Source organism: Aricia agestis, chromosome 6, assembly GCF_905147365.1.
Source record: "Aricia agestis chromosome 6, ilAriAges1.1, whole genome shotgun sequence".
Taxonomy (NCBI): domain Eukaryota; kingdom Metazoa; phylum Arthropoda; class Insecta; order Lepidoptera; family Lycaenidae; genus Aricia; species Aricia agestis.
Window position 1 is genome coordinate 14,007,008 of NC_056411.1, and position 10,054 is coordinate 14,017,061.

Sequence of the window (10,054 nt, forward strand, 5' to 3'; positions counted from 1 at the left end):
TCATTACACCTGTGTTTCCAACGTACGGTTCTTGGACAAGTGCGATTGAGGTTTCTTTTTCCTGCGTGCTATTGCCAGTTTGGAGCGTTGGAGGTTCGCCTGGATGATGTTAAGCGAACTTTTCTGCCCATCTTTTCTATGAGAATTGTGTGACCCATTTTCCCTTTCGCTGCCCTTAGCAGTAAGATACTCGCGACCTCGCTATCCTGTCCCTTTTGTCGCTCCTGGCATTCTTCGCTGAATGCAGTGTGTGCCAGGTCTTCTCCTCCCTTTTTCACATTTTTGCAATTTATGCATGTGGGTGGTTTGCCCTTATTTCTCTCCGGGCATTCACGCCCGGGAGGTAACCATCCCAGTATCGCAGTATCCGCAAGCGGATTCCTCTGCTTTGCAGAGGGTCTTTGTATGGCCATATCCCAGGCAGCGTGTGCACTGAACCAACGGTGATTGATCCACGATGGTGCTGCGCCCGAAGCCCAGATGGATTTTTTCTACCTGCATAAACCGACCATAAAGTTTAGGACCCCCCCTTCGGACCGCGCCTGTCCAGAGAAGGACAAAAAACTTACGGTTCCCTGCAATTCCAGGGCCTAGACAAGCGGCAAGCGATTGTCGTAAACGCCAACGCGAACGCCACAAAATGTATGGGATTTGACATTAGTATTCGCTAGCGAAGCGATGACTTATGTCAAATCGCACACATTTTGTTAGCGATTACGATAATCGCTTGCCACTTGTCTATAGGGCAGGTGATAAAGGAATTTCTGCAAGTATGATGTTGACCGCTCGCGCGCTCGAGTAGTTCTTGAGCGGTCTAGAGAAGGCGGTCTCGACTGCAACTTGCGATCCGTCTATGACTAGTCTCATCATCCAACTCTTTCTGTATCTTGCAACTCAAAACTCAAAATCAGCAATTTCTAATTTGGCATAATATAGGTTACGTGAGAGCGTGAGACTACTTTTTGGTACTTCCACTTTTTGTGTCCATGCACTAAATCAAAGCTGTTTTTATATAATCAAATTAAAATGCAATTGCAGTTTAATCCAACATTCCAGAATTGTAGAGTTCAGGCACAGGTTAACTACACGCTAGTTGGTACGAGGTCCACTCTGACTTAACCGATATCAGCGCCAAATCAGTCTTACTTTTTTTAAGTCAGGAATTTAGGAGTTTAGGGCCTGATTACACACTACCGTGTAGCAGCCCTGGATTTATGTATAGGCAGTATGTGCCATGGTGGCAGCGTCCTATGGCGCCCTAAACGCAGAGTTCGTACATGGGGCGGCAAAATTAAAGTGGCCTATACTCATAAAAAATATAAATCCGGCCCTGCCGTGAGGACATAACGCCGCGCTGCTAAAATATAAAATAGAATCATATACAATATAGTCAACCATCTTTATACTTAGCTCTCATTCGCAAGCATACATTAACGAGATTTCAGATAACTTGAAGCAGGAAAACAAATAGAGCAAGTTTTATTTCAAGTACACTCATGAGTAATTTATCTTCATGTCTACATTAAATAAGCGAAACGTGCCTCATTATGCACCCTTTTTATCATAATTTCCTGCTGCTATTTAATTGCAGCAACATTGTATCTTTTCTTACTATTTTTCATTTTCTTTTGTTTCTTTTTAATTTTAAATTCTTCATTATTATGCACTCAGCGATACGTCCAGCTACGCGTATATAGAGGTATCGCTACGGAACCACGAAAGGTTATTTAAATATAATATTATATTCATTGCACCGCGCCCCTGAGACAATTCTTGTCATTCAAGTTTTTTTACCGTCTATATTTTATGTAAATATGTATAGCATAATATTATAATTCCTCCTACAACATTTAGTGTCGGTACGGTCGGCGTTAGAGTGAGACGGTCATGGAGGCTTTACCTGATAACCCGATACTGGGGTTCAACCCGGACACCCTGCGAGATGTGCGGAGACAGTTCCACCTGGATGACGTCGCCAAGATACACGAGAGCGTCGACCTCATCGAGGCCTGGCTCCAGAAACAGGCGCACCATGTTAAAAAGGATTACCGTAAGTTTCTTCCTTAATTAGACAAAGAAACCTTTGTAACGAGTAGTCCATAGTGACATGAATGCAAAAGTCTGTATGTTGCATCATACATCAGCACGTTTTCATCGTTATATCGATTTTGATGATATTACATGGTATGAAAATTCTCTGAGACTCAGGAAAAGTCATTTAAGTGAAAATGCACGATTTTACCGTTGTGTTTCAATGAAAATAAAATTCTACGCAACGGAGTAAAGGGCAAGATCCAGGTATTCATCAGAATAATAATTCAGTGTTAATTAATTTATAGAGAATTAATACACTAGCGTACAGTTTGTAGGAACTTAAAGCTTTAATATTGTGGGTATTTTCCAGCAAGAAGCTATTTGGAGCGGACAATAATTTTCAACAAGGGGTCCGTAGAGAGAGCCAAAGTTAAAATTGACAACATCTGTAAGTTCAGAGCGCTGCTTCCCCAATATTTTGGCAAATACGAACGAAAGGACAAACTCAAGTACCTCTATACGTAAGTATTCTAATAGATTGGGGAAAAAGTCTTTTCGCATTATAGTATGTATGAATTGTCATAAAATCTCTTGGGCTATACTGTATCTGGCTAATTTTGGTATCATTAAAAGTTTTTATTTTACAGAAGACATTTCTAAATTCAAATTAGGTAAATGTGAGATTTTCATTTTTTTTCTTATTGTTAAAGTGGCCCATTCACTATCCTGCATTGCAGTCTGCCGTGCAGTCCGCCGGTTTATGCAGGATAGTGAATGGTGTCGCAGGCCTGCATGGCGGCTGGCCTGCGACACCATTCACTATCCTGCATAAACCGGCGGACAAGGGCCCATTTACGGCGGACTGCCAGCCCAGAACTGAAATACTTGACATAAAAGTTGGCCGGTACCGACTTTAAAAGAATGAAAATTGAGTACAGAATTGGTTGAGGTTAAGTCGAATTTCGAAAAAGGCACAGAGTAAGAATTATTTCATACTTTTTTGATCATATTTTTAAAAATATTACCTTGGAAATCGGTTTAAATTTTTTGTTAAAAAATTATAATTTTACTCTTTTTAGTTATCTACAAGATAAGGCGTTATGCGTAAATAACCATTACGAATGTTAACTATTCACATTATGTTACTGTTAGCGAAATTGTGGTAAACTCTTGCAGTTCTCAAAGCGATGCTGCAATTTCCAAACTTTTATCTTTAAAGGTTTAGGGGTTCTGTTCAGTGCCTTCGGAGAGGCAAAGTGCCTACAGTGCCTTCAAGAGACACCTTCGTATGAAATTTCACTCATTTGTAACATATTATGTTTACCTTGATTGCTCATAGATCCCTTAACCGGTAAAGATTTTATCACTTTGCATCACTTTACTATCACTCGTAGGAAGCGTGCAGGACGAAAAATTAAATATCTCAGTTTTAAAAGATTTAAGTTTTAGACTTATTCTAAAATATTTATGCATTTAGCCATGTTTTTATGACCATGATAATTATGTATTGATAAGTACTTTAAAATTTTTGTAGCACATAAAACGAGGAAAACTTGAAAACTATGTAAACAAACATCTCCTGAATTATTAATGTGCTAATAATTTATTTATATTATTCAACGACTTGCATTTTTATATAATTTTGGTGGACATTTTTATTTCCACCAAAATTAGAGATTAACCCCCTTACTAATAAACGTTGTATACAGTGCCGTAAATAGGGCGGTGCCACCGGTGCCCAAGCACAGGGCGTAGACTCTGCGGGGGGAGCAAAAATGGTCAAACCGGGCAGGAGTATTATTTTTTCGGTTTGCTCCTGATAATAGTTCCCGCTGCGCCCCTAGAGCACGATTCCAACAGTAAATAAAACCGGCCAAGTGCGAGTTGGACTCGCCTATGAAGGGTTCAGCAGCAGCAATAAGGTTTATTTTTATGAAATTAAACGGTTTTTGATTTATTTTTATATAAATGACAAAAGCTTTATTGAATCGAAAATTCTCTTACGACTAAAACTGTATTCTTGCATTACTCTATGAAACATAACTAAAAAAACCGGTGAACTAAGCTTTCGCTGTAAGATTCCCCAAAAGAACGGAGTAATCGGCTGGTACGCTTGACATCTAAAGCGAAAAATACGTCGTATGTTCTTACAGCCGTAAATCTCAAGCGGTTTGGTGTTTTTATAAAGTCAATAAACAATGTTACAATTGAAACAATATCGCTTATTAGTTGTATTATACTTTTTTCAATTATTTCAATAATTTTTTATACTATTACAATTATTTTGATATGGTTAAATAGGTAAAAAAATTAACTTTCATATGAGACATCACACATTTGTTTTGGACCACTGTACGCTGCACTATAAACAAAATATCTTATTTTGTCTCTCCTGAACAAAACGATTTTTGATATTAAGCCTTAATTGCCCGGGGACCAGCGATATAACATTATTTAATTTTAGTAATTAGGTAGTTCAGTTAATCTAGATTAATTTGATGTATCACACTCTATGCTAATGTATAGAATACAAAAGTTATTAAAGTTTTCTGTAAGCGCGAAAAGAGTGTGACGCGCGGAGAACACGGTTTTGCCCCCGATTTCGACATTAAATTACAATGAGTTTCTAAAATACTTAGTAACATAGAATATCATTGTTAAATTATCAAATAAGCAAAAACTATAAATAATTATTATAGATGTTTTTTTAATAAAATCAGATACGTAAATAAATTAAGAATAACGTGTGTTTGGTCCTAAGGCTAGGGTAGTAGTAAAAAGCGTGTGAACAGTAACCACATTTTGAGGTGCCTCGGAGAATTACTCAAAAATCTTTTTTTTTTTTAGAGTCGACGCTATTTTACCAAGACTGACGCCAGATCACGAAAGAGTTTATTTTATACGGGACCGACATAAAAAATGTAATGAAGGACTGTTCTACTATTTCAAATATACCTTGTGTGTGAGTATGATATTATTTTAAGAGTGATCTGTGGTATCTAGAGTGAAGCTAGAGTGTAATCCAGATTTCACTCAGCTAACTCGACAAAGGAGACCCATACAATATACTTATCCTAAAGTATTATCATTTATCACTTAGTTTTGTTACAACCTGTATAGATAACAGACAATTGGTGTACCATCAATCTAAGTACATAATAGAATTTTGTGCACTTAGCTAAATTAGGTATGAGAAACAAAGAAATCAAATATTATGTTACCTACCTGCGTCCTGCTCTAATGAGTAATGCCCTTTACATGCTCTTGAAGCATCTTTGGTTTTTATTTTTCGTCAATGAATTCATATTTTAGAGTAGGTAACATTGAAAATCATTATTTATACTTATTTAATAATAATAATATCTATGGACGCTTCACACCACGTCAGTCTGGCCCTGTGGTAAGTACCTGAAGGACTTGTGTTACAGGTACCATACGGAAATATATTTAATACTTTTATACTATACATATATTTAAGATTTTTATCATATGATACACATATTTAATACACATCCATGACCCAGGAACTTTGAAAACTTTTTGTTCCGTCGGCGGGACTCGAACCCGCGACCCCCGGCTTGAGCTACCAACGCGCTCACCACTGAGCCACAGAGGTCGTCAATTTAAATTTATTTAAATACATCTATTATTAGGTAACCTCCAAAACGAGTTTAGACGTTTTTGTGGAATGTTTCCGAATGGTAATTGGTACCATTCTAGCCCGCAATCTTTGTCATGATATTAATATTATTATAAATGCGAACGCCAGACGTACACGTTCGCATTTACTCGCGACATTTTCGCGATAAACCGCTAGGCAATTAGGATGAAAGGTCTCGGGAGGGTTAACTTTTATTGTAGAAAACCACATAGAAAACAAATCATACATGTACGGGCACTAGAAATCAATTTTGAATTTGGAAAAATGTTGTTTTTTTTTAGCTAGCTCAATACATGCAGGCTCACGACTACAATAACGGGTTCATACTGGTCTGCGACTACATGGACGCCGACATTTACGAGCTGTTCAAAGTCATTAATATCGTGGAACTGAAGCAGACTATGACTATTATAACCGTAAGTTCGTCTTATACATAGGTATACCGTAGGTATAGCTTAACTAGCTGACGCGGCAAATGTTGTTTTGCCATATAAATTATTTCTAATATAAATGTAAAAAGTAGATAAAAACCTATGCTCAGGGCCTCTATCATGAGCTCTTAAATCCATTCACTTTACGTCCTTATACAGTAAGTATAAGGGCGTAAAGTGAATGGATTTAAGAGCTCATGATAGAGGCCCTGGCCTAACGAATGTAGGTACATACATACAAAATTTCATGAAATCGGTTGAATCGTTTTGGAGGAGTTCGCGCACAAACATTGTGACACGAGAATTTCATACATTAGATGCACCTACTTATGTTGAATTCCAGCGCTTGATCAGCGCTACACCAATGTGATTGTTTCAATATCCAGCATCTAGATCCCTCTCTTCATTGTTTACAATTTAGTATTTACATTGATATTGCTGGTCCCGCCGCGCCATCTATACTAGCGCCATCTAGTAGGTAATGCTTGCCTGTTACTGTAACATTCATTTAAATCTGCGGGTACCTACCTACTCAGAAATGTACTGCGGGTACCTACTCGGAGACATTAACCTTCAATCTAATGAAGAGTTTGACAGATAATGTATGGGGCTTATGTCAACATTTTGAATTAAATAATTCATATAAGTAAGTAATAAAATAATATAAGTAATTAATGTTCCACTCTGAGTGCGGCAGTAAGCGCCTAAACGCAAGGCAACACGTAAGATTTTGGTAAGGTCCACCGTAAATGTAGAAGACTGACAAGTGAAATTATCACAATATGTTGGGAGTTGGGACTTTAGTCCTGTGTAGACTGTACCTAGGTCTCATGTAGGTATAGCGTAACTTATGAAATGTATATTTACTCCATAAAGACTAACATTTTAGGAGGGCTACTGTATGAGAATCAAAGGAGTCCACATATTATCGAAAAACAGAGGAATCGACATGATAGTCAAAATTTTCAAACAAATTCTAAGCGAGAAACTGGGCGATCGCATAATGGTGCACAAAACTTTAGATACATTGTATGACTTCATACCGAAACACGTCCTGCCTATAGAGTACGGAGGAACTGAGAAATCTTTAGAAACACTGTATGGTAAGTAGCTTAATCTATTATTTTGAGGTGAAAGGGTGTCACAATCTGAATCATCTGATAATTTCAATTTTTTAAGTTGGTGCATTGGTCGTTTCCGTACAGCCTACTGAAAGGGTAAAAAGTAAAAACCAGTTGCGGATTTATATTTTTATGAGAGTAGGCCACCTTATTTCCGCCGACCCGTGTTACATATACCTAATATACTAGATGACGCCCGCAACTCCGTTGCGCCAAAACTCGTTTATCGCGCGGGAACCGTACATTTTTTCGGGACAAAAAGTATCCTATGTCCTTTCCCGGGACTCAAGGTATCTCCATGCCCAATTTCAGCAAAATCGGTTGAGCGGTTTAGGCGTAAAGAGGTAACAAACAGACAGACAGACAGACACACTTTCGCATTTATAATAAGTATTATATGTAACACGTGTTACATATATTATACCTACGTAATGTAGTGTAGGGCCTCTATGGACGCTGCCCCTAGCCCGTGGCGTATAACGGCCTATTTTTAAATTTCTTCTTCACTGTCTGTCCGTAAGAACCGCGACAGATAAACAGTTGAAATTTTCTACTGAAATTATGTACCTACTTACTTAGGTAACTTAGGTTCCTATTTCTGTTGCTACTGTTAACTGTAACATTGACCTCAGGTCAGTGTGTAACAACAATTAATACCTACTAAATACCCATACAATATTTTTGTCATTTTCGCTGTACTTACCTATATTAAGAATGACAACAGCCTATTTATTTTTTTTATGTCCGTGAGCCTATTATATTAAAGGGTAATATTTTACGGACAATTCCAGAAAATTTTCTACATTTGGTTGAATCTGGCTACTTTTCTTTCCAGAAAATAACTTAAATGAAATCACATCAGCTGCATTCGAAGAATACTTGGAGGAGACATCGAAAGCTGTCACTATCGAGAAGTTAAGGCCCGACAAAGACTCGAACACGGAGTTTAATGGTTTATCTGGAACATTCAGATCTTTGACGATAGATTAGTTATAAATTATAATTAATTCGTGTAAATGGAAAGCTTTAAGTACCTACTTACTTATTAAGGCGTACCGGTTTATCACAATCATTTTGTACCTAAATGTTTTTCAGTGATCGACGATCGTATTTTAAAAACACCGAAGGGCGTAGACAATTATTAATGTTTATTACCGAGGGAGTAGGGACATATTTTTTATAGTAGTACGGTACCTACATAATATTTTAAATACTTACTTAATGGCTAGTTCGCATTGGGCCAGTATTTTAGCCAAGTAACGAGTATTTTAGTAGCTAAAATTCTCGCTTCTGCCCCAAAATCGTTCGCACTTCGTTCGAGTACAGTTCACAAGTGAGTGGAGTTTTGCAAGATGAACATCTTACAGCAGGCGCGGTCGCAGCCTGAAATTTTGGGGGGGGGGGGTCACTCAGTAGTCACTTCACAATTTTTTTTATCTGCGCCCTCGGACGGTTCTGGGTTCACAGCAGCAGCTGTCTAAGGTCGGACGAAGTGGTGGTTACGGGATATCAAGAAATTTCCTTTTATTATTTATCAACATTTTGAGATTTTTCAATTTTACCGTAGATTTTGGGGGGAGGGGGTCATGTCCCCTGTGACCCCCCCTTCGGACCGCGCCTGTCTTACAGCGAAATAAAGTAAATAAACTGATTAAGTTAATCTTGACGGCGATTTTAAAAGAGGTAGATAAGGAAAGTGTGATCTATAAAAAGAAGCTAATAAGAAGAAAATGGATCGATAAAAGCGATAAAAATGGGAGCTACTAATTGTCTTCTGAAGGAATTAGCATTTGATTTAGAAGATCCCAAAAAATACTTCGAAAGTTTGAGAATGTATGAAAGGTGGATAATTTTTGCGGTAACTAATGAACTCGACTAATTCGACAGGGTCGGACTTGTTTAGCCGGCGCGCCAGTAGCGCGGCCGCGTGGTGCTACTCGCCCGCGAAAAATAGAATAAAATGGATTGGCTCGACTAAATTACTATTTTTTTTAAGCAATTTAGTCAAGTAGATTAGTATCTACTTGACTAAATTGCTTAAAAAAATAGTGTTCAGACACGTTTAGCTACTAAAATACTTGGTACTAGATTAATATACTGGCCTAATGCGAACTAGCCTTAAGTATAAGGTACTTACATAAATAGCAATGGAAGTTTTTATAATGCATTTATTGCATAGAATGTTGCATTGAAAGCAAATTATTAGTAATTTGCAATCGTTACCTACCTACATTGTTTAATACTAAAACTTGGTTTATAGGTAGGTACCTACTTATATTAACAAGCATGCCTATTCTTTTGTTTTGCCCGGAATGGACTTAATATTATACAACAATGATAAAATGCATAATATACTTACCTTCGTAATAATATTTAATATTTATACATTTTTTTAAATATACTTATACCTAATAAGAAATCTAAAGTAAGTATAATAGCTACGATATTCAAAATTTGCGCATTTAATAACTATACCCATGTCATTATATCTTAAAAATTTCAACTATCTGGCATTATTCAACCCAAAGTTACGAGGGTTCAAAAATACGACGAAACGTTTCGAGAAAAGGTAGGTAGTGCCCTCGCGCGCTTCGCTTGGCTCATCTTGGCGGGGGCACGGGAGTGGGATATGTAATAAATTTTATTTATGAAGCCTTTGTATGCTTAGGTCAACTTGGGTAAGACCGGCATACTTTATTTGAAGTTGGCTTTGAGTTGCCCCTATTTCTTTTGTAATCACTAATGACTCTAGCAAGACGGTGTTCACTGTAGATGGCAAAGTAATCTTTTATAAAACTAATACAGAC

At 37.5% G+C, this 10,054-nt stretch overlaps 1 protein-coding gene across 2 annotated transcripts; it reads left to right on the forward strand.

Moving 5' to 3' along the window:
* The first annotated feature begins 1,865 nt into the window (after positions 1-1,865).
* On the forward strand, positions 1,866-8,420 carry LOC121727845 (alpha-tocopherol transfer protein-like). Of its 2 annotated transcripts, XM_042115872.1 has the most exons (6): positions 1,866-2,050; positions 2,405-2,555; positions 4,882-4,996; positions 5,977-6,111; positions 7,016-7,229; positions 8,083-8,420. In XM_042115872.1, the coding sequence occupies exons 1-6, from the start codon at positions 1,888-1,890 to the stop codon at positions 8,235-8,237; spliced, it is 933 nt and encodes a 310-aa protein (XP_041971806.1). In that variant the 5' UTR covers positions 1,866-1,887; the 3' UTR covers positions 8,238-8,420. The 2 variants fall into 2 exon arrangements, with proteins under 2 accessions (XP_041971806.1, XP_041971807.1); XM_042115873.1 differs by lacking the exon at positions 5,977-6,111.
* Positions 8,421-10,054: the final 1,634 nt, after the last annotated feature.

Bases quoted from the DNA above. Each gene is read 5' to 3' on its own strand.
- LOC121727845 (XM_042115872.1), top strand. From the start codon at position 1,888: ATGGAGGCTTTACCTGATAACCCGATACTGGGGTTCAACCCGGACACC. The intron at 4,997-5,976 runs GTGAGTATGATA...GTTTTTTTTTAG, and splicing joins ATTTCAAATATACCTTGTGT to CTAGCTCAATACATGCAGGC. The intron at 7,230-8,082 runs GTAAGTAGCTTA...TTTTCTTTCCAG, and splicing joins ATCTTTAGAAACACTGTATG to AAAATAACTTAAATGAAATC.